We start from the raw sequence: 24,943 nt of genomic DNA, 5'->3' as shown, positions 1-24,943 counted from the left end.
GGGGTTTTTCGTTATACACAACTAACATATTAAACATAAAGTCAGTGACTTTGGAGAATTTCGGAAATTTACAGATCCAAGTGAAAGACATGGCACAAAGTCATACAGACGTGGGGTTGTACAAACTGAATGTTTCCCAGCTGTAAAACGCGTGAGATTAGCGTCAATACTTTACTTTTCAACCAATAGCTGTCGAGAGTTCTGTCTATTTACCTTTTACGGTACAATTTCGTTGAACAAGAAGTCTATGCAAGGTATTAAATAAATATGAGGAAAAATTTTCAGGATGAAAGGCCGTCAATTGTTATTGTTATTTCTCCCGCTAACTTCACACGTAACCACCATCGAACTTATACAAAGTTGTTTGAAATTCTCATCTTATTTAAAAGAAACCAACTATAGCACTTTGTAAAGGAACAAATTGACAAGAATATTAACATATCTGCGTTACGAAGATGAGCAGATATTTTATTCCTGCATGTTCTGAATGACAATGTGTATTTATTAGCGAGTGTTTCGATATGACTTAAGGTATGTGTTAAATTATTTGAATGACGGTATATAAGCGTTGAGTAATAAAAATTGAGAGTTAGTCCGTCGGGTCTGTAAACACCTGCGCACAGGCAGTTAATTTTAAGATGGACGAACTTTTAGCATCTCACCTCACCAACGCAGCAGAATATCTTGTAGTTGTATTGGATCCATCTCGATCCATTCATTATTCAAGCAATCAGATCTGCTATTTCGACGTCGATCGGCTCATCAACAGAAAAGTTACATCGATCAAATCTAAGGCAGCTAGCCGCAGGTAACTAACGGTTCTGTTTGAAGTTGGAAAACGCGTATACAGATGTTACACACTTGCGGAAATTACCTGAATTTGTACACAAAATTGTCTCGAAAAGTTTTCCTTTTCACCCTATTTCGGAATGATGTTCGATAACATATTTATGTCAGGAGAGGAACTGCTTGCATTTTCTCTTAATTAGCTAACTTAGGTCACGAGACATGAATGTTAATTAGGAAACTGTTAACATGTCCGTTCAGGCTTATCGTATTTGTTTTGAGGCTTTCTTAGCTTAGCTTAGCTTTTAAGTTCCGCGCAAAGCGTAATAATTGCCGCTCTGGTAGATTCCTTCATTTTTGAGAGTCGAAATTTTGTTTGTAGTACGCCTCGTCAAATTATTCTGGGTGAACGGCAGACAAAAGTTTGTCATGATTTTTTAATGAGCAAATGAGTTTATACACTAAGGGCCCCCAACTCCTCTAAACTTGTTAAAATACACGATCCCCCAACTGTAAAAGATTAAACAGAATCGTCTGGATGTGGTAAAACCGTGGTTTGGATAAGTTTGGCCTCGAGCAAATAACCGGCCCATAATGTCAAAGGACAAGCAGCGGTAAATGCTAACGTGCTATTTCCATCAGAAAGTTGAAAAGCAGCAAACATTTAAAACACAATAATGATGACATCGTTACTTTATTTTTCTGTCAATCTTACTTTTTCTTTTTTTTTTTTTTTTTTTACGGCAGCAGATTTCTCAGTTTCTCAGTTTCATGTTGTCAAAGAACATACTTGAATAACCAGCCTTGTGACCAGGCGATCTTGGATATCATTGAACACAGCTCCAGTAACAGAAAACAGATCCAAGCGAAAGACATGGCACAAAGTCATACAGACATGGAGTTGTACAAACTGAATGTTTCCCAGCTGCTCTAAGCGTGAGATTAGCTTCAATTAACTTCCTGTTTACTTTTCAACCAATGGCTGTCGAGAGTTCTCTCTATTTACCTTTTACGGTACAATCTCGTTAAACAAGAAACCTACGCAAGGTGTTAAATAAATCTGAGGAAATTTAAAATACATTTTTAACAGAATAGCAAAGCGTTTAAACTCCGTTTTCGTCGCCAGTTTTGCTCAATAGAGGCGACAAGGATGAAATGCCGTCAATTGTTAGGGTTATTTCTCTTGCCAACGTATATTTTTACAGATTACCAAAGCGTTTAAACTCCGTTTCCATGGCCAGTTTAGCTCAATAGAGGCTGCAAGGATGAAGACTGTTAATCGTTAGGGTTATTTCTGTTTCTTTCAACGTACCCACCGTTGTCGACACAACACAACAACTATAACACTGTGTAAGTGAACAAATTGATAAGAATATTAAAAAATCTGCGTTTCGAAGCTGAGAAGATAATTTTTTTCCAGCACGTTTTATTAGCGAGTGTTTCGGAATGTGTTAAGTTATTTAAATTACGGTATATAATTGTTGAGTAATATAAATTGAGAGTGCGTCTGTCGGGTCTATGAACACCCCTGCATAGGCAGTTAATTTTAAGATGGACGAACTTTTAGCATCTCGCTTCACGAACACAGCAGAAGATGGTGTAGCTATATTGGATACATTGCGATCCATTCATTATTCAAGCAATCAGATCTGCTATTTCGACGTCGATCGGTTCACTAACAGAAAACTTAGCGTGGTCGAATCTAGGCTAACCAGATCTGCTCAAAGCTTTTCTGAAAGTAACGGCGCTGCAGTTGACCAAGCCGTAAAAAAGGCTCGTCGTGAGAACCATGCTTGCATCTGGAAGGGCAACTAACAGTAACTTGATCATTAGTTTCAAGTCCTCGATAAGATGCATGACGCTTTGAACGCTCTGGAAAATAGTTCCTTAAAAAGAGCGGAACGCGCCTTAGGAGAAGGTACTGCTTTAATATCGAAAAGGATAAAAGCCATAAAGCTATCTAATAAGAGCGAGTTTCGTTGGCGAGTTACGGTCAACGAATGTCTATCTGGCAAGCTCGCGTCAAATTCTGATAACGAAAAGAAAATGTCTCGAGCAGAGAGGATAGCGGTTATTAAGTGTCGTTGGCAGTAACGAGCCATTTCTTCTTGGAAATCATCAAGGTCAACAGTCAAGCACTTCGATATGATTTGTGGGATCTTGCGGTCATTTTGCGCATAACGTTAAAGCAGAAGTTTTACTTCTCGACATTTCATTCAGATTATTCATTGCTTGGCATCCTTGGTCTTCAACGTACATACACAACCATAACCTCAGCGCCTCCGACGTCGGCTTGAGAAAAGAATAAAACAAAAAAATTAACCAAAAAATAATACATAGTAAACTATTTATTGAGATATTATTAAATAAACGATTATCATAATCCATATTTAGAGAAAGATGGAGAAGAAGAAAACAAATGAAAAGTTGGAACTTTCCTGAGTGAAACCGGTTTTTGAGCACCAGTCTTGTAATCATGGGAGACGTTAAATTTCAGTTGACTTGTGCAGTTATTACGTTTCTCCTCTTAATTTCCTACCGAGGTTTTGCCCCAGTAATTAACAATTGCAGTTAAATTCTGACACCCAGACGAAATAAAGAGAGGAGGGAGGGGGACAGGGTGTCTTAAAATATCACTATAACCTATTCATGAAAGGTCGACAATGCAATCTGGTGAGTACTCTCTATTTGACACATTGTGACATCCTTCCTCCTCCCCTCCCTCCCTTTGAAAAATCCAGGTCATGCCCCTAAAGAATAAAACGGAATGGCCGAGTTATCCGAGAAGGTGTCGACTAGATCAGTTCGATGATTATCTCAGAAAAACAAACACAGAATTATTATTCCATACCGTTTTATCTGCCTGAATAAAAAGGAATAAATGAATGGAAAAGAAATCATTCATGAGGACTGTTTAGGAAATATGTTGTTATTTCTCTGATTTGATAACAAAAATACCAAACAAACAAACGAACAGACAAAAATAGTAATAGAGGTATTTCAAGATTTCTTAAATCAATTTTTATCATAACAGAGGTCTCTCAAGATTTTAAAATAAATTTCTACCTTGGGCATTATTCCATGTGATTTTGTGAGTTTTCTTGCTGTATAGAATTGCCGGCACAGGGTAAAATTTCTCCCAGTCACAGTAAGGTCCTCCGATTATAAACCACCCAACATCATTAGGGCATCTTGCGTACTTAGCTGTAATTTCAAAGTTTCGTTTACCGTAATGGCCATTGATGTGAAAGGGTTTTAAAGTTGTTGCATGCTTAAGATCTGTCCATGGTGATTGAAGAAGATTATTTTGTGTAAACCAGTCAATGTTAGTTGTGTCTCTGGCATTGAACTTCATAGACATAACTTCTGCTCCATTCGTGTAAAGCACTACACGGACCTAAAGTCACACACGAAAATGATCAGTTGTCTACATATCAAATACATAAGTATGGGGTAAGATGAGAGTCATTACATCGGGGAATTTAAAGAATTGTTGATCAATTTTTTATTGTTTTTTTTCAAACATATTTGGAGGATATCAATCAATCAATACCACATAACATGACTATATGTAAACTCGAGAAGGCAAAGTTTTGAGCTAGAAGTTATTCTATCGGCTTGGTTCTAGTATCACTCTGTCTTGGGCACGGCAACTTTTGTGTTTCAATTGTCTTTGAAGCATTAAAAGTTCCCTAGCACCCTGAGTACTTTTTAAAGTTATTTCTGATTAAGCACTTTTGTTTCTGCTCAGAATTGTCTTTGAATATATAATATCATTGTGGTTTACATATTATAACAGTCACAGTTTCTTTTGAGAATTAAAGAATTAAAGAACATCATTTGGAAAAGCGTTTCGTGACAGACAATTTGAAGACAAGTTTCCATAAGGTAGAAACCTTAGGCTTATACAAAAAAAATCCAAAAAAATTCCAACTAATTTATTTTAGCAGGCTATTTCTAAGGAAATATATTAACATTACATAAGAAATTTGTGTATGGACTAAGGTGTATTTAGCCTAACCCTCTGTGATGTTGATATTTTCCGGACTTACCTCGTGAGGGTTAAAAGTTTGCCAACTCTGAACGATACGGTTTTTGTAGTTTCCCTGGTAGATTGAAGTGGTATCTAAGGCAGCGATAATATTTTCTGATAATGTGTCGGATGAATTCCATAACACGTCAGCAGTCGGAGAGGAAGAAATTCCTCCAATGTATTTGAATATCATCGTCCAACCTTAAAATAAAAAAAAAGTCAGAAATAGTCTAGGTTCGTGGAAATTGCTTGTTCCTTTGGAAACTCTAGAAATTGTTTTTTTCGAATTGACTGAATGGTTATGGACCTAAGTCCTGGGACCTTCATAGCCAAGTGAGTTAGCCACCTCTAAATCAATTGGAAAAAGAGGGTAAGTTTCTAAAGAAACAGTGGTGCTGCGTCGGTTGGAGAGTATAACAGGGTAATTTAGTGTTATCAACTGGTTTGAAAACGTAAATTGGCCACCGTAAAGAGTTTAAAGGATGACGTTTCGAGCGTTAGCCTTTCGTCAGAGGGATACTGATGACCCTTACTCGAGGGTTTCAACATGTTGATGGCTTTTACAGCTAACGGTTAGGCTTTGGCCTATTTACGGTTAACGGCTAATATGTTTCCATTGTGGTCACCAGAAAACACTTTGGGGTTTTAACGGTTTAAATTTGTCAATTTTATTCGCCAAACGGCTGAATCTTTTAGCCGTTTTACGCCTAACAGTTAACCCCATTAAGATTCTTGTAATAAAATATGTGTTTATTGTTTATCATATTGTAAGAGAGGAGATGAACTTTGTTGTTTGTCTCACGACATAGTCACTTTTGATGTAGATCGCGACGTTTCGACTGCAATACTGCTAGTCTTCATCAGGCAACGAGGTCGATTGTTTACGTGTTTACATGGAAGAACTTGAGGAACAGGCGATAACAAATGCGACTTGAAAATCTAAGATCTGGAAACGATATGTAGATGACACTTTCACAGTCTTAGACCGGGACAATGTCGATGGCTTTTTTACAACATCTAAACAGTCAACAGCCCACTATTCGTTTTACCACGGAAATCGAGAAAGATAAAACCAGTCCTTTTCTCGACACAACAGTTACAAGGGAAACAGACGGTCTTCTCACTACTACTGTCTACAGAAAGCCCACCCACACTGTCCAGTACCTAACCTATGATTCACACCACCCTCAGTCAGTAAAGCGTGGTTTTGTTAAGTGTCTATAAGACCGAGCCAAACACCTCACAATGACACCGTCAGTTATCTCTGAGGAAAAAAAACTTGTCATCAGTACTTGTTTCTAATGGTTATCTTTCTTCATTTTTTATGAAGACTCGCAAAGACAACAAGGGTAACAGCCAACAAAGGCCGCTCAGGAATTTAAATCTACTGACATTCTCGCTTACATAAAGGGTGTATCAGTAGTATTCGCCGCTGCCTACAACAACAAGGCATAGATACGAACCGTATAGCAGTCGAAACGCCGCGATCTACATCAAAAGTGACTCTATCGTGAGAAAAACGAACAAAGTTCATCTCCTATCGAGATCCTCCTATTTAGTTTGACGTACCACCTCCATCACTTGTCTGGTCGCAGTACACTGGGAACGAGTCTGATCTATGATTAGAAATTCTGTAGACTCCTGTTTCCTTTGGGGCTTGAGAACAGTTCTGAGTCAGAATGACTGGAAAAATTAAAAGTAGAAAAGGTGCTTATACGAGTCCTTGAACACGATGCAGTGATCTGTAGGTCTCTCTGTTGTACTGGTCTGATCCCTGTATTCTCACTTTACAAAACATCAAAATCGAATACTTTTTGTGTAAAGCTTTTATGTATGATTTCAATAGGCTGGCACGAATGACTCCCTCACTACAAGTCGTAACATAATAACTCTTGTTCTCTAAATCGTAATTGGACGATTTGTGTTAGAGGTGAGGTTAGCGATTGCCCAAGCCAGCCACGAAACGGATTGGCCATCGAAAACTAAGGTGATTATTGATATAAACAAATACTTGCTGAGAAGTGAGAATGAGGTTTGCCGTTATACACAACTAACACATTTAAACATGCAGTCAATGACTTTAGAGAATTTCGGAAATTTTCTTGAGCAGAAATACAAGAATACCAAGAAGTATTAAAAGGCAGGAATATTTGCATTACTTGACGAATAAGCTTGAAATACCTTGGTCACAACTCTCTCCCCCGAGTCCTTGTGGACATACACAACGGTATCCTTTTGAAGTAAACCCAGCTTGACAAGTAGAATTTTTCTGACATGGGCTGCTTCCACAAGGATTCTGTGATAAAAAAAAAATGAAAAAAAGGAAACAATGCCTTTCTTTTTTTGTATGCTGAAAGCACGTATGCTTCTTGACAAATCACCATCGTTATTATCATTATCATCAATCTCATCATTGTAATATTAAAAAGAGGTCATCAGAGTTATTTTTTACAAAAAGCGCTAAACCTGATCTCTAACATTTGGGAAATTGATTTCGCCACCAACGAGGTATGTTGTATGCCGCACCGCGTCCTACTGATTTAAAATTGCCTTATTAGAGATTTCAAGTAATCATGCCAAAATATAGCTACCTTTTTTTTCTGTTTACATTTCTGTGGTCAACCAGTCAGTCGTGTCACCTGAGGTTTCAACGATAGAAAACGTTTAATTGTGTTTAGGTTGTAAGGCTTACCTCAATTCCTCGGTAGCTGTAGCCATTTCTGGTAATGAAATTCACGTTAGGGACTTGTAAATGAGTGCTGTTATTCATGTCGCATAAAGGGATCTCACTTAATACTGGCCCGTAGTTGTAAGACACACAGTCGGGGTCCTCGTAACAAATTAGTTCACAGCTTACTTCACTTTCAACTGGCACAGTTTTGATTATGTGATGAATTAAATACTTGTCTTTGGTGACTGGGTTGAATAGAATGGCTCTGCACTCATCTGAATTTGCTGTCACAAGTAATAAGAAAAGCAACCCATCATTATCCGCAACTGATCAACATTATCGATAGGTGTCGATGAAAATTTCTTTTATCCCTCGAGACTCCTGGTAATTGCTTTCTATCCCCCTTACATAAAGCGAGTTCTTTACATCTAGAGCAAGTACTAACATTTGGGAAACTTAAAGTGATGCATTTGGAAACGATTAGTCATACGAACTCTTGCTTTCTTTGAGTTTGTCAGGGTGGTTGAACTTGTTACAGGACAATAACGCGCACCACTTTTTTCTTTGGCGGCAAAGTTCACAGAAACGCAGAGAGGATGATGAAGACATATTAAGATACATTCAAAGTCGTCTTATGGTGTGATTATGTCAATTCTGGGGAAAATTTAGATAATGGAAATTGTCCATTGAAAGTAGATTCCGTCTTGAATTCTGCCTATACTCGGAATCCAAATTATTACGAGTTTCTGTGGGTTCAAAATAATTACTATAAGTTAGAGTATTCTTAACTGTAATTATTTGGGGAAGAAACGTATTGATTCCTGCAAACTAGAAACTTTGAATGGGGTTTTTTGGATAGATTCGTTCCTATTATTCGAGTGACGGATGAAAGTGGTCTTGTTTCTATCAATAATAAAAGTTTACTATTCTTGCCATTATTTCTGTCTTTGCCTTTAAGGTTACTTCGCATGAAACCAAAATAAAGTTAATGACAATAAATAGATTATGAAATGCAGAATACGATAAAATTGTAGGCTATTCGACTTTGCTTCCTTTAAGGCAAATGAAGCCGGTAAACAGAAAAATAAGCGAGTGCCATTCCAACGAATTAATTCGCTGGAATGACGCTCAGATATTAAATCGAGACCAAATGATGCGAAATATTTTTCGTTTATTTTAATGGAAATCTGTCTTTTCTTTATTGAACTTGAACTTCCTCCACAGCAAAAAAAATCACCCCTTGATTGCAATTGGGGCAGATATGATGTTTAGACTAAAGAACTCATACGCTGTGTGAAAAAAAGCGTTTGTTTTCTCGCGTTGAAAAGAATATGTTAAAGTTTGTGAAAGTTTATGATGCCCTTAAAATTATATTCCGCCAGAGATTAATCTAAAAAAAAAAAATCGAGGAGGCTTAACTTGCTATAAGAAAGATGTTCTGTTTCGTTGGTGGTAAATATCATTATAAGATAAAAACAGGAAAATGTTAATTTTTCTTCTTTTCTTCTTGACAACAGGTGACTCAGTTATTATTTTTTCGCGTATGTAAAAGTTATCTGTGAAGGAAATTTTTAACTTGCTTTAATTTAAATAGTCGCAGGTAACTAACGGTTCTGTTTGAAGTCGGAAAACGTGTATACAGATGTAACACACCTGCGGCAATGACCTGAATTTGTACAAAAAATTGGCTCGAAAAGTTTTTTTTTTACCCTATTTCGGAATAATAATGTTCAATGACATGTTTATGTCAGGAGACGAACTGCTTCCATTTTCTCATAATTATTTTACTTAAGTTACGAGACATGAATGTTAATTAGGAAACTGTTACCATGTCCGTTTAGGCTTATCTTATTTAGTTTTAAAAGGCTTTCCTACAATGCTTAGGTTCCACGCAAAGCGGAATATTTGCCACTCTAGTAAATTCCTTCATTTGTGAGAGTCGAAGTTTTGTTTGTAATACACCTCTTAAAACTATTCTGGGTGAACTGCAGATAAAAGTTCATCATGTTTTTTTTAATGAGCAAATGAGTTGGTACACTAAGGGCCCACAACTTCTCTAAACATATTAAAATGTACTATCCTCCTACTGTAAAATATTAAACAAAAACGTCTCGATGTGGTAAAAACGTGGTTTGGATTAGTTTGGCCTCGAGCAAATAACTGGCCCATAATGTCAAAGAGTAAACAGCGGTAAATGCTAACGTGCTATTTCCATCAGGAAATTGAAAAGCCGCCATCTGAAGCTTGCAGCAAACATTGAAAACATAATAACGATGGCATCGTTGCTTTATTTTCTGTCAATCGCGCCCTTTTATACGGTAGCAGTGAAAGAATCGATTTCTCAGTTTTCATTTTGTCAAAGAACATACTTGAATAACCAACCTTGTGACCAGGCAATCTTGAGTATCATTGAACACAGCTCCACTAACAGAACACAGATCCAAGTGAATGACATTGTACAAAGTCATTCAGACATGGAGGTGTACAAACTGAATGTTTCCCAGTTGAACCAAGCGTGAGATTAACTCCAATTAACTTCCTATTCACTTTTCAACCAATAGCTGTCGAGAGTTCTATCTATTTGCCTTTAATGGTACAATTTTGTTGAACAAGAGGTCCATACAAGGTATTACGTAAATATGAGGAAAACGGAAATATATTTTTAAACAGAATACCAAAGCGTTTAAACTCCGTTTCCATGGCCAGTTTTGCTCAATTGAGGCTGCAAGGATGAAAGGCCGTCAATTTTACACGTACCCACCAATAGCGAACTTATATAAAATTGTTTGAAATTTTCATCATATAAAAACTAGCACAACAGCTATAACAATATGTAAGTGAACAAATTGACAAGGATATTAAAATGTGTGCATTACGAAGATGAGCAGATATTTTTTTCCTTCACTTCTGAATTGCATTGTGCATTTAATAGTGAGTGTTTCGATATGTCTTAAGTTGTGTGTTAAGTTAATTGAATAACGGTATATAAGTGTTGAGTAATAAAAATTGAGAGTTGGGTCTGTGAACACCGCCACACAGGCAGTTCATTTGAAGATAGACGATCTTTCAGCAGCTCGCTTCCCGAACGCAGCAGAAGATGGTGTAGCCGTATTGGATCCATCGCGACCATCCATTATTCAAGCAATCAGATTTGCTATTTCAACGTCGATCGGTTCTTTAACAGAAAACTTAACGTGATCAAATCTACGCCAGCCAAATTTGCTCAAAGTTTTTCTGTAGTAACAGCGCTGCAGTTGACCAAGCCGTAAAGAAGGCTCGCCGTGAGAACTACACCTGCGTCTGTAAGGGCAACTAACAGCAACTTGATCATGAGTTTCAAGTCCTCCATAAGATGCATGACGCTTCGAACGCCCTGAAAAGTAGTTCTTTAGAGAGAGCGAAACGCGCCTTAGGATAAGGTACTACTTTAGTATCGAAAAGTATAAAGGCCATAAAGCTATCTAATAAGAGCGAGTTTCGTTGGCAAGTTGCGGTCAACGAATATCTATCTGACAAGCTCGCGTCAAACTCTGATGACGAAAGGAAAATGTCTCGAGCAGAGAGGATAGCGGAAAAAGGAAAAGCGTCGTTGGCAGTAACAAGCCAGTTCTTCTTCAAAACCAACGAGTTACAGTCAAGCACTTTGGTATGATTTGCAGGATCTTGCAGTCATTTTGCGAATAACGTTAAAGGAGAAGTTTTACTTCTCAACATTTCATTCAGATTATTCATTGCCTGGCATCCTTGGTCTTCAACGTACGTACACAACCATAACCTCAGCAACTCCGACGTCATCTTGAGAAAAGAATATATGAAAAAAAAGTTCACCGATAAATAATACATAGTAAACTTTAAAGAGATCTCATTAAATAAATGACTGCTATATACATAATCCATATTTAGATGTAGACGGAGAAGAAGGCAAATAAAATTTGGCAAAAGTGACCTTTCCTGACTAAAACCGGTTTATGAGCACCGGCCCTGTAATCATCGGAAAGGTTAAATTTCAGATGACTCGTGCAGTTATAGAGAGAGGATGTCAGCATCCATCGAACAAATTTGAAATATTGTGGCAAGTCGCTCTTAGTTCGTTTTCACTCCTACTTTTATATTTTGTAATCCAGTATGTTCTAATAATTGTAGTTTTTTGTGAAAATATATTTTAGTTTTCGAGAAATGACTTTTTTCGTTCGACCGCTCAAAAATGCAAATTTTCACCGTAAATATTACCCGAGTTGAGTGACCTCATATAACGATTCCCCTTGACCTCCGGCATTTCTGTCAACATAATACTTTGTTTTATCATCTAAACTTAATCCCCTGTCAGTATTGAAGCTGGCAAAGAAATATTTATTTTTTGGTGACTATTTTTGTCCGAAATACCAAGAGATGGTTTTTTTTCCTCTTTGCATGACATCTAGAAAAACCTTTCAGGAATAACTGCATTCAGAAAACTAAAATGTCCAGATCCATCAATGATTAGAACATATTGGGATACAAAATATAAAAGTAGGAGTGAAAACAAATTTTGGGTGACTTGCCGCCGTTTGTTTGATGTGTGTTGACATTAGCTCTTAAATTTTTTTCCTCCTAATTTCCATTCGAGATTTTGCCCCAGTAATTAACAATTGCAATTAAATTCTGACACCCAAATGAAATGAAGTGAGGGGGGAGGGGGGGGCGTGGTATCTCAAAATGTCACTATTACACCATAATTATGAGAGGAGTTCGACATGGCAATCGGGCGAGTACTCTCTCTTTGACAGAATGTGACACCCCCCCCCCCCCCCCCCCTTCTCCCTCCCAAAAAAATCCAGGTCACGCCCCTGAAGAAGAAAAGGAAATTGCTGAGTTATCCAAGAAGGAGTCGACTAGATCGATCAGTTCAACGCTTATCTCAGCAAAACAAAAACAGAATGGTTATGACATACCGTTATATCTGCTTTAATAAAAAAAGAATGAATGAATGGCAACGAAACCATTCCATGAGGTCTGCGGTTTAGGAAATACCTTGTTATTTCCCTGGTTTAAAAAACAAACAAACACAATCAGTAACAGAGGTATTCCAAAATTTCTTAAATCAATTCTACCTTGGGAGTTATTCCATGTGATGTTGTGAGTTTTCTTGCTGTATAGAATTGCCGGCACAGGGTGAAATTTCTCCCAGTCACAGTGAGGTCCCCCGATCATAAACCACCCAGCATCATTAGGGCATCCTGCGTACTTAGCTGAGATTTCAAAGTTTCGTGCACCGTAATGGCCATTGATGCGAAAGGGTTTTAAAGTTGTCGCACTCTTAAGATCTGTCCATTGTGATTGAAGTAGATTATTTTGTGTAAACCAGTCCACGTTAGTTGTTCCTCTGGCATTGAACTTCATAGACATAACTTCTGCTCCATTCGTGTAAAGCACTACACGTACCTAAAGTCATACAAGAAAATGATCAGTTGTCTACATGTCAAATACATCAGTATGGGGTAAGATGAGAATCGTTAAATCAGGGGATTTAAAGAATTGTTAGTCAATTTTTTATTGTCTTTTTACAAACGTTTATCAATCAATATCAATTAATCAATCAATACTACATAACATGACTATATGTAAACTCGAGAAGGCAAAGTTTTGAGCAAGAAGTTGTTCTATCGGCTTGGTTCTAGTATCACTCTGTCTTTGGCACGGCAACCCTTGTTTTTCAATCGTCCTCGAAGCACTAAAAGCTCCGTAACACCCTGAGTAATTTTTTAACGTAATTTTTGACTAGGCACTTTTGTTTCTGCTCAGAATTTCTTTGGATATTTCATATCATTGTGGTTTGCATGTTTTGTTGTGGTTTGACCTTGCGACCGGTCGTTGTTTCTCTTGAGAATCAAAGACATGGAGTGCGAGAATTTCCCCATTTTAAAACATAACTCCTTTTCTGAGAACTATTCTCCTACAAGGATAAAACATGAGCACTTTCCTTTTACCTATTCCCAGGACGATACACTCTTAAGGTTTGGGAAGTAAGGTAAACAAAAGAACGCAACAAATAAAGATCTCATTGCATGGCCAGTGATATCACTCAAATAAAAAACAAATTGAAACAAATTGTTTTGGTTTATATTCTTTTATATTCTTTATATTCTATTCTTTTTTATTACTAAATTATTCTCAAAAGAGGAAAGAGCAGTTCAGAAAAGTGCCTGCTTGGTTTGCCTTTAGGAACATGATGAACATCATTTGGAAAAGCGTTTCGTGACAGACAATTTGAAAACAAGTTTCCATGAGGTGGAAAGCTCGATCAGGAAATATGGAAATACATTAACATTACATAAGAAATTTGTAAAACAAGGTGCACTTAGCCTAACCCTCTGTGATGTAGATATTTTCCGGACTTACCTCTTGAGGGTTAAAAGTTTGCCAACTTTGAACGATACGGTTTTTGTAGTTTCCCTGGTAGATTGAAGTGGTATCTAAGGCAGCGATAATATTTTCTGATAATGTGTCGGATGAATTCCATATCGCGTCAGCAGTCGGAGAGGAAGAATCTCCTCCAACGTATTTGAATATCATCGTCCAACCTTAAAATAAAAAAAAAAGTCAGAAATAATCTAGGTTCGTGGAAATTGCTTGTTCCTTTGGAAACTCTAGAAATTGTTTTTTCGAATTGACTGAATGGTTATGGACCTAAGTCCTGGGACCTTCCTAGCCAAGTGAGTTAGCCACCTCTAAATCAATTGGAAAAAGAGGGTAAGCTTCTAAAGAAACTGTTGTGCTGCGTCGGTTGGAGAGTATAACAGGGTAATTTAGTGTTATCAACTGGTTTGAAAACGTAAATTGGCCACCGTAAAGAGTTTAAAGGATGACGTTTCGAGCGTTAGCCTTTCGTCAGAGAGATACTGATCCGGTTAACCCCATTGAGATTCTTGTAATAAAATATGTTTATTGTTTATCATATTGTAAGAGAGGAGATGAACTTTGTTCCTTTGTCTCACGACATAGTCACTTTTGATGTAGATCGCGACGTTTCGACTGCAATACTGCTAGTCTTCATCAGGCAACGAGGTCGATTGTTTACGTGTTTACATGGAAGAACTTGAGGAACAGGCGACAAATGCGACTTGAAAACCTAAGATCTGGAAACGATATGTAGATAACACTTTCACAGTCTTAGACCAGGACAATGTCGATGGCTTTTTTACAACATCTAAACAGTCAACAGCCTACTATTCGTTTTACCATGGAAATCGAGAAAGATAACACCAGTCCTTTTCTCGACACAACAGTTACAAGGGAAACAGACGGTCTTCTCACTACTACTGTCTACAGAAAGCCCACCCACACTGTCCAGTACCTAACCTATGATGTACATCACCCTCAGTCAGTAAAGCGTGGTTTTGTTAAGTGTCTATAAGACCGTCGGTTATCTCTGAGCAAAAAAACCCTTGTCATCAGTACTTGTTTCTAATAGTTATCTTTCTTCATTTTTTATGAAGACTCGCAAAGACAACAAGGGTAACAGCCAACAAAGGCCGCTCAGGAATTTTAATCTATTGACATTCTCGCTTACATAAAGGGTGTATCAGTAGTTCTTCGCCGCTGCCTACAACAACAAGGCATAAATACGAACCGTATAGCAGTCGAAACGCCGCGATCTACATCAAAAGTGACTCTATCGTGAGACAAACGAACAAAGTTCATCTCCTATCGAGATCCTCCTATTTAGTTTGACGTACCACCTCCATCACTTGTCTGGTCGCAGTACACTGGGAATGAGTCTGATACATGATTGGAAATTTCGTAGACTCCTGTTTCCCTTGGGGCTTGGGAACAGTTCTGAGGTAGAATGACTGAAAAGATGAAAATCTGTTTTCATCAAATCCGAATACTTTTTTTATAAAGCTATCAAATATGATTTCAATAGGTTGGCACGAATGACTCCCTCACTACAAGTCTTGTTCCCTAAATAACAATGAGACGATTTTGAAAAAAACATAAACATGCTAAATTGTGTTAGATGTTAATGATTCCTCAAGCCGCAAGACGGACTGGCCATAGAAAACCTAAGATAATTATGATGTAAACAAATACTTGCTAAGAAGTGAGAAGGAGGTTCTTCGTTATACACAACTAACATATTTAAACATGAGGTCAATGACTTTAGAGAACTTCGAAAATTTTCTGAAGCAAAAAAACAACAAGAAAACCAAGAAGTATAAAAAGGCGGGAATATTTGCATTACTTGATGAATAAGCTACAAAATACCTTGGTCACAATTCTCTCCCCCGAGTCCTTGTTGACAGACACAACGGTATCCTTTTGAAGTAAACCCAGCTTGACAAGTAGAATTTTTCTTACATGGGCTGCTTCCACATGGATTCTGTGATAAAAAAAAAAGGACACAGTACCTTTCCTTTTTTGTATGCTAAGAGCACGTGTGCTTCTTGAGGGATTACTATCACCATTATTATTATTATCATCGTTGTAATTTTGAAAAGAGATCATCAGAGTCATTCTTTCGAAAAAGCATTAAACCTCAAGAAGATTTCACCTGGTCTCCAACATTTGGGAAATTAATTTCGCCATGGACGAGGTCTGTTGTATACCTCACTGCGTCCCACTGATTCAAAATTACCGAATTAAAGAGTTCAGGTAATCATCCCAGAACATAGCTACCTTTTCTTTCTGTTTACATTTCTGTAGTCAACCAGTCAGTCGTGTCAAGTGAAGTTTCAACGAAAAAAAAATTTTTGTTGTGTTTAGGTTGTAAGGCTTACCTCAATTCCTCGGTAGCTGTAGCCATTTCTGGTAATGAAATTCACGCTGGTGACTTGTAAATGAGTGCTGTTATTCAGGTCGCATAACGGAATATCACCTAGTAGTGGCCCGTAGTTGTAAGACACACAGTCGGGATCCCCATAACAGATGAGTTCACAGCCTACTTCACTTTCAACTGGCAGAGATTTGATTATGTGATTAAGCAAATACTTGTCTTTGGTGACTGGGTTAAATAGAATGGCTCTGCACTCATCTGAATTTGCTGTCACAACTAAAAATAACAAAAATTTATCATTATTCGTAACTGATCAACATTAGCGATATGTGTCGATGAAAATTTATTTCATCCCTCGAGGCTCCTGGTAATTGGCCTTTATCCCCCTTAAATAATGTGAGTTCCTTTCATCTATAGCAAGTACTAGCATTTGGAATACTTATAGTGATGCATTTGGAAACGGATAGTCATGCGAACTCTTGCTTTCTTTGAGTTTTTCAGGGTTGTTGAACTTGTTACATGACAATAACGCACACCACTTTTTTCCTTTGGCGGCAAAGTTCACAGAAACGCAGAGAGGATCGGTCAAGACATTTTAAGATACATTCAAAGTCATCATATAGTGTGATCATGTCAATTCGGGGTACATTTAGATAATGGAACTTGTCCACTGAAAGTAGATTCTGTCTTGAATTCTGCCTATACTCAGAATTCAAATCATTACGAGTTTCTGTGGGTTGAAGATAATTACTATAAGTTAGAATATTCTTAACTGTAATTATTGGGGAAGAAACGTATTGATTCCTGCAAACTATAAAACTTTGAATGAGGGTTTTAGGATAGATTCCTTCCTTTTAACCGAGTGGCGGATGAAAGTGGTCTTGTATCTATCAATAACAAAAGTTTACTATTCTTGCCATTGTTTCTGTCTTTGCCTTTAAGGTTACTCCGCACCTTAGCGAGTGCCTTCAGAGAAAAAAATTTACACGCGATTTTTCTCATAAAACCAAAATAGAGTAAATAACAATAAATAGATTATTAAATATACAACACGATAAAACTGTAAATGGCGAATGAAGCCGGTCAACAGAAAAATGACCGAGCGCCATTCCAGTGAATTAATTACCGATCAATTCGCTGGAATGGCGGTTAGTTATTAAATTGAGGCCAAATGTTGCGAAATTTTCTCCTTTCATTCTCAAACGCGATGTTTCGCATGAAACTAAAATAAAGTTAATAACAATAAATAGTTTATTAAATGCAGAATACGATAAAATTGTAGGGTATTCGACTTTGCTTCCGTTAAGGCAAATGAAGCCGGTCAACAGAAAAATAAGCGAGTGCCATTTCAGAGAATTTATTACTGATTAATTCGCTGGAATAGCGCTCAGATATTAAATTGAGGCCTAATGTTGAGAAATATTTTTCGTTTATTGTTATGGAAATGAATTTTTTCATTATACTTTGAACTTCCCCCTCAGAATCTTTAGTCTTTTAAGGATGCTAAAAAATTGCCTCTTAATTTCAATTGAGGCAGATATGATGTTTAGACAAAAGAAGTCATACGCTGTGTCAAAAAAGGCGTTTGTTTTCTCTTGGTGAAAAAAAATATGTCAAAGTTTATAAAAGTTTATGATGCCCTAAAAATTAGATTCCGTTAAAAATTAACCTAAAAAGATAAAAATCGTGGAGGCTTAACATGTTATGGCAAAGATGTTCTTCTGTTTCGTTGGTGGTTAATTTCATATTAGGAAAATGTTAATTTTCCTTCTTTTCTCTTTGACAACAGGTGACTCGGTAACTGTTTTTCGTGTATGTAAAATTTAAACAAAATTGTCTGGAATTTTTAACTCGGTTTAATTTCAATAGCCGGTTTTGGTTGAAGTTGGAAAACGTGAATACAGATATTGCCCACCTACGGGAATGACCTGAATTGTACGCAAAATTGGCTCGAAAAGTTTTTCTTTTCACCCTACTTCGGAATGATAATGTTCAATAACATGTTTATGTTAGGAGAGGAACTGTTTCCATTTTCTTATAAATACCTTACTTAGGCTAAGAGACATGAAAGTTAATTAGGAAACTGTTAACTTATCTTATTTAGTTTTACAAGGCTTTTCTACGGCGCTTAGCTTTTAAGTTCCGCGCAAAGCGGAATAATTGCCACTCTGGTAAATTCCTTTATTTGTGAGAGTCGAAATTTTGTTAGTGATACGCCTCGCAAAACTATTCTGGGTGAAAGGCAGATATAAGTTCGCCATGTTTTTTTAATGCGAAAATGAGTAAGTACATTAAGGGCCCACAACTTCTCTTAACATATTAAAATATACTATCCTACAACTTTAAAAGATTAAACAGAAACGTTTGGATGTGGTAAAATCGTGGTTTGGATTACTCTGCCCTTGAGTAAATAATCGGCCCATAATGTCAAAGAGCAAACAGCGGTAAATGCTAACGTGCTATTTCCATCATGAAATTGAAAAGCCGCCATCTGTAGCTTACAGCAGAAGATGCAAACACAATAACGATGACACCGTTGCTTCATTTTCTGTCAATTGTGTTTTTTTGTTTTTTGAAAGAATCGATTTCTCAGTTTTCATTTTTTCAAAGAACATACTTGAATAACCAACCTTGTAACCAGGCAATCTTGGGTATCATTGAACACAGATCCAGTAACAGAAAACAGATCCAAGTGAAAGACATGGCACAAAGTCATACAGACATGGAGTTGTACAAACTGAATGTTTCCCAGCTGTACTACGCATGAATAAAGGGATAAGTTTCTAAAGAAACTGTGGTGCTGCGCCGGTGGGAGACTATAGCAGGTAATTTAGTGTTAACAACTGAGTTGAAAACGTAAATTAGCCACCGTAAAGGGTAAAAAAGCTGTCGTTTCGAGCGTTAGTCCTTCTTCAGAGCTGTACTACGCATGAGATTAGCTTCAGTTAAATTCCTGCTTACCTTTTAACCAATGGCTGTCGAGAGTTCTGTCTATTTGCCTTTTACGGTACAATTTCGTTAAACATGAAGCCTATGCAAGGTATGAAATAAATATGAGGAAGATTTAAATATATATTTTTAATAGAATACCAAGGCGTTTAAACTCCGTTTCCATGGCCAGTTTTGCTCAATAAAGGCTGTAAGGATGAAAGGCCGTCAATTGTTAAGGTTATTTCTCCTGCTATTTCACACATAACCACCGTTATCGAACTAATACAAAGTTGTTTAAAATTCCCATCCTATATTCATTTGTGAGAGTCGTAATAATGTTGTTTTGGCCTTGCAAAAATTACAGGCCCATAATGTCAAAGAGCAAACAGCGGTTGATGCTAATGTGCTATTTCCACGAGGTAATTGAAAAGCCGCCACCTGTAGCTTGCGGCAGACAATGAAAACACAATAACGATGACACCGTTACTTTATTTTCTGTCAATCGCGCTTTTTATTTTTTATTTTATTTTTTTTTTTTTTACGGTAGCAGTGAACGAGCCGATTTCTCAGTTTTCATTTTGTCAAGAACATACTTGAATAACCAACCTTGTGACTAGGCAATCTTGGGTATCATTGAACACAGATCCAGTGACAGAAAACAGATCCAAGTGAAAGACATGGCACAAAGTCATACAGACATGGAGTTGTAAAAACTGAATGTTTCCCAGCTGCTCTAAGCGTGAGATTAGCTCCAATAAACTTCCTATTTACTTTTCAACCAATAGCTGTCGAGAGTTCTGTCTATTTACCTTTAATGGTACAGTTTTGTTAAACAATAAGTCCATACAAGGTATTAAATAAATATGAGGAAACTTTAAAAATATTTTTTAAAAGAACACCAAGGCGTTTAAACTCCGTTTAACACAACGACTATAACACTGTGTAAATGAACAAATTGACAAGAACATGAACATATCTGCTTTACAAAGCTGAACAGATGTTTTTTTTTTCCTTCACGTTCTGAATGGCAATGTGTGTTTATTGGTGAGTGTTCCGATATGTCTTAGTTATGTGTTAAGTTATTTGAATAACGGTATATAAGTGTTGAGTAATAAAAATTGAGAGTTGGTCCGTCGGGTCTGTGAACACCGCCACACAAGCAGCTAATTTTAAGATAGACGATCTTTTAGCATCTCGCCTCACAAACGCAGCAGATGATGGTGTAGTCATATTGGATCCATCGCGATCCATCCATTATTCAAGTTTGCCAAATTTTGTTTGTTCAAAGTTTTTCTGTAAATAACGGCACTGCAGTTGACCAAGCCGTAAAGAAGGCTCGTCGTGAGAACATTAGTTTTCAAGTCCTCAATAAGAGGCATGACGCTTCGAACGCCCTGAAAAGTAGTTCCTTAGAGAGAGCGAAACGCACCAGGAGAAGGTACTACTCTAATATTGAAAAATATAAAGGCCATATAGTTATCTGATAAGAGCGAGTTTCGTTGGCAAGTTATGGTCGACGAACATCCATCTGACAATGACGAAAAGAAAATGTCTCGAGTAAAGAGGAAAGCCGTTTAGGATAGGCTTCGTTGGCAGCAACGAGCCCGTTCTTCTCGAAAACCATCAAGGTCAGCAGCAAAGCACTTCGATATGATTTGTAGGATCTTGCAGTCATTTTGCGTATAACGTTAAAACATAATTTTTACTTCTCAACATTTCATTCAGATTATTCATTTCCTGGGATCCTTGGTCTTCAACGTACGTACACAACCATAACCTCAGCAGCGCTTCCGACGTCGGCTTCAGAAAAGAATATAATACAAAAAAAAACTAGAAATAAATAATACATAGTAAACTATTTATTGAGATCTCATTAAATAGACTATTAAAATAATGCGTAATCCATAATTAGAGATAGATGGAGCAGAAAACATATAAGAAGTTGGCAAAAGTGACCTTTTCCGAGTGAAACCGGTTTTAGAGCACCGGCCTTTTATTCATCGGGGAGGTTAAATTTCAGATGACTCGTGCATTTATTTCAGTTCTCCTCTCAATTTCCTACCGAGATTTTGCCCAGTAATTAACTATTGCACTCAAACTGTAACACCCAGATGAAATAAATAGAGGAGGGCGTCTTAAAATGTCATTATTATGAAAGGTCGATATGGCAATCTGACGAGTACTCTGTATTTGACACGGTGTAATACCCCCCCCCCCCCTTTCCTCCCCTTTGAAAACATCTAGGTCACGCCCCTGAAGAAGAAAAGGAAATTGCCCAGTTATCCAAGAAGGAGTCGACTAGGTCAGTTCAACGATTATCTCGGCAAAACAGAATGGTTATTCCATACCGGTTTATCACTTTGATAAAAAAAAGAATAAATGAATGGCAACGAAACCATTCCATGAGGTCTGTTTAGGAAATATCTTGTTATTTTCCTGATTTAAAAACAAACAAACAAACAAACAAAAGCAGTAATAGAGGTATTCCAAGACTTCTTAAATCAATTTTTACCATAACAGAAGTATTTCAAGATTTTTAAAATCAATTTCTATCTTGGCTATTATTCCATGTGATTTTATGAGTTTTCTTGCTGTATAGAATTGCCGGCACAGGGTGAAATCTCTCCCAGGCACAGTAAAGTCCTCCGATTATAAACCACCCAACATCATTAGGACATCCTGCGTACTTAGCTGTAATTTCAAAGTTTCGTGTACCGTAATGGCCATTGATGCGAAAGGGTTTTAAAGTTGTCGCATTCTTAAGATTTGTCCATGGTGATTGAAGTAGATTATTTTGTGTAAACCAGTCCACGTTAGTTGTTCCTCTGGCATTGAACTTCATAGACATAACTTCTGCTCCATTCTTGTAAAGCACTACACGGACCTAAAGTCATACAAGAAAATGATCTGTTGTCTACATGTCAAATACATGAGTATGGGGTAAGATAAGAATCGTTACATCGGGGAATTTAAAGAATTGTTAGTCAATTTTTGATTGTCTTTTTACAAACTTATTTTGAAGGATTCCGACAATTTACCAATCAATATCAATCAATCAATACCACTTAACATGACTATATGTAAACTCGAGAAGGCAAAGTTTTGAGCAAGAAGTTGTTTTATCGGCTTGGTTCAAATATCACTCTGTCTTTGGCACGGCAACCCTTGTTTTTTCAATCATCCTCGAAGCATTAAAAGCTAACACCCTAAGTACTTTTTAACGTAATATCTGAATGAGCACTTTTGTTTCAGCTCAGAAATCCCACGACCATTCATCCTAAAGGTTTGGGAAGTAAGGTAAACAAAAGAACGTAACAAATAGAGATCTCATTGCATGGCCAGTGATATCACTCTTTGAAATAAATTGTTTTAGTTTATGTTCTCTTATATTATTTATATTCACTTCTTTTCTATTCCTAATTCTTCTTAAAAGAGGCAAGCACTTCAGAAAAGTGTCCGCTTGGTTTGTCTATAGGAACATGATGAAAAGCATCTGGAATAGTGTTTCGTGACAGACAATTTGAAGACAAGTCTTTCATAAGATGGAAAGCTCGATCAGGGAAATGGAAAAAAAAGTCCAAAAAAGTCTAACTGATTTATTTTGTACAGGCCATTTCTATGGAAATACATTAACTTGTCAATGCTTATAGAGTATGTTAATAATTCTGTGTAAAAAGGGCATGTAAGTGAATACGGTTCTGAGGCCATCTCCTGAGAACTGACACCTTTTCTTTTTTTTGCTTGATGTGTTGCAATAATGACATATTTTTTTTGCTCTGGGTGCGAAAAAATGATTTCACAGAAATATTTCTTAAGTTTTCCTTATCAGAAAAAAGCAATGATTATCTCGTTTATGAAATATGCTTCATGTTTTGTTTGTTTGTTTTGCCAAAATTTGACGGTGCTGTTTCTTTTCGCCGTGTAGTATCTTTAGAGGATATGACTTCATGTTGCTTCCTTCTTCCTTCATGTTACGGGAGCTGTTCTTTATAACAAAAAGTTGTGCTCATGGTTAGAGCCACTTTTACTGCACATATGTGTCGGTGCAAGTTATTGTGCACGATGGTTTTTTTCTTGTGAAAATGCCACCTATTCATTATTCCCCTCAGTAAATTTTGTTTTGTTTGATTTTTTTTTTTGCCTTATTCCTTTTTTATATAGGAAATGGACGAAGAACAGCAGAAACACCAAGAAGAGCTCGGTTTGTGGAAGAAGGAGGCCAAGGCTGCACAAGACAGAGTATGTAGGATACTGCTCCAGTTATTTAATATCTGTTTATAATTATGTCCTCTCCCATGCAAGTAGTTATGAAACGAAAAGAAAAGAAAATTGGCGAATAAACTCATAGTTTTGCCGAAACTGCACGGTGAGTAACTTAAACAGAAATGATACTGAACTTTAATTGTTATCTGACGATTGTTTGGATAGACTATGTGGACTTCCTTTACCCTTGCACGAGAAGCGAACGGCCAAGAATGAGTCGCTTAGCTATCTCAATGATTAAATCTGGTCACTTCGCTTAAACACTTCTTTTGCACTTCCCTGTATGTAGTTTAAAGAGGACATCACCACCATGAACCGAAGACACCGTGAGGATATCAAACGTCTGGAACGGGAATTGACTGAAGCTAAAGTGGGTGAACTCTTGATTCTCATGAGCGCTTTTCGATTGAGTGTCGAGACACCTAAATCAAAGTAACTATGGCCAATCAGCATAAAAGCGGGTAATCTCGAGGAGCCAATAAGAACTCAGAAAAAAAAACACTAAAACGACCTTAAACGCGGGGAAACGCGAGTGACCTAGGCGCGATTGGTTCAGTTTTTGGATCTGATTGGTTGCGCCAATCACAGAGACTAATCACGCATCATAGTAATACGAAACCAAAGCAATCTCGATTTCTGTGTAGACTCAGTTCAAATAATTCGTGACCTCTTTTCAGCTCGTTGTCATTGCACAGTGTGGGCTAGCTAAGGTGAAGGTGAAGCCTATCTCTTCAGGTCATGAACCTCTTTTATGTAGTCAAATCATACCGTCATAATTACAAATAAAGGTAGTTTGGAAAGAAATTCTGCAGTCTCTGATTATGAAAGTTCCTTTTCCCAAAATGTTGTACTTTCCGTAATCTTTCCAAGTAGATCTTTGTCCTGAGGTTTTGTAAGTTTTTGTACTCTGTTAGGTTATCTTGAGACGACTTACACTTACGAAGGTTACTCTTTTTCTAGGAGAAAAGTGAACAAACAAAAAATGCCGATGACTCGCTCGTACAAAATCTGGAAGCGAAAATCGTAGATTTGGAGAATCGCTTGCGTCAGCCGTTGGCAGACTCCGAAGAAGTTCTAAGATTAAGAACCAGGCTTCAGGAGTCGGATAAGATGCTCCAAAGTGCCGAGCAGCAGATAAACGAACTGGAAACGAGAAGTGAATCTTGGAGACAAGAGGTACCAGGTTCTTTATTCCTGAATGTCGTTTCATACATGGTCCCTTCTGATTTGCGTGAAGGAAGCGTAGACGATAGTCGAAAGCGAATCGCCGCGGCCGTTCGGCAATCGGGGACAAAGAGCCGTTTGGGGGGAAATTTTAGCAATTGAAAGATTCCAAATATTTTGAAAAAAGAGAGAAACTTGTAGATCTGAGTTGATGGCAGATGGGTAACGACAAGGAGACCAGAGAACTCTGGATAGAGATCGGAGAAACGCCTGCCAGCTGTCACAACCGCTGAGAAACTTTTTTCGAGCGAAGAGAAGAGCAAGATTTTAACAAGCATCGATT

The 24,943-nt window shown here is 37.4% G+C and overlaps 3 protein-coding genes across 3 annotated transcripts; 1 reads left to right on the top strand and 2 right to left on the bottom strand.

Annotated features, from left to right (window-relative positions):
- Positions 1-3,034: 3,034 nt before the first annotated feature.
- On the bottom strand, positions 3,035-9,945 carry LOC131775365 (uncharacterized). Its single transcript, XM_066172467.1, has 7 exons — positions 9,873-9,945; positions 7,512-7,774; positions 7,001-7,115; positions 6,389-6,502; positions 4,839-5,020; positions 3,853-4,183; positions 3,035-3,078 (listed from the first exon to the last, which is right to left on the bottom strand). Exons 1-7 carry the CDS (start codon positions 9,943-9,945, stop codon positions 3,035-3,037), a joined length of 1,122 nt encoding a protein of 373 aa, XP_066028564.1.
- Positions 9,946-11,098: 1,153 nt separating this feature from the next.
- Positions 11,099-19,134, bottom strand: LOC131775364 (uncharacterized). Its single transcript, XM_059091468.2, has 7 exons — positions 18,873-19,134; positions 16,247-16,518; positions 15,735-15,849; positions 15,206-15,319; positions 13,869-14,050; positions 12,581-12,911; positions 11,099-11,285 (listed from the first exon to the last, which is right to left on the bottom strand). The coding sequence occupies exons 1-7, from the start codon at positions 18,943-18,945 to the stop codon at positions 11,242-11,244; spliced, it is 1,131 nt and encodes a 376-aa protein (XP_058947451.2). The 5' UTR covers positions 18,946-19,134; the 3' UTR covers positions 11,099-11,241.
- Positions 19,135-23,337: 4,203 nt separating this feature from the next.
- LOC136283501 (uncharacterized) lies at positions 23,338-24,762 on the top strand. Its single transcript, XM_066172466.1, has 3 exons — positions 23,338-23,412; positions 23,726-23,806; positions 24,397-24,762. The coding sequence occupies exons 1-3, from the start codon at positions 23,338-23,340 to the stop codon at positions 24,760-24,762; spliced, it is 522 nt and encodes a 173-aa protein (XP_066028563.1).
- Positions 24,763-24,943: the final 181 nt, after the last annotated feature.

The sequence above is a fragment of the Pocillopora verrucosa genome, chromosome 9, assembly GCF_036669915.1.
Source record: "Pocillopora verrucosa isolate sample1 chromosome 9, ASM3666991v2, whole genome shotgun sequence".
Classification (NCBI taxonomy): domain Eukaryota; kingdom Metazoa; phylum Cnidaria; class Anthozoa; order Scleractinia; family Pocilloporidae; genus Pocillopora; species Pocillopora verrucosa.
Note: the sequence above shows the minus strand (reverse complement) of the source record. Positions and strands in the feature narration are given on the sequence as shown.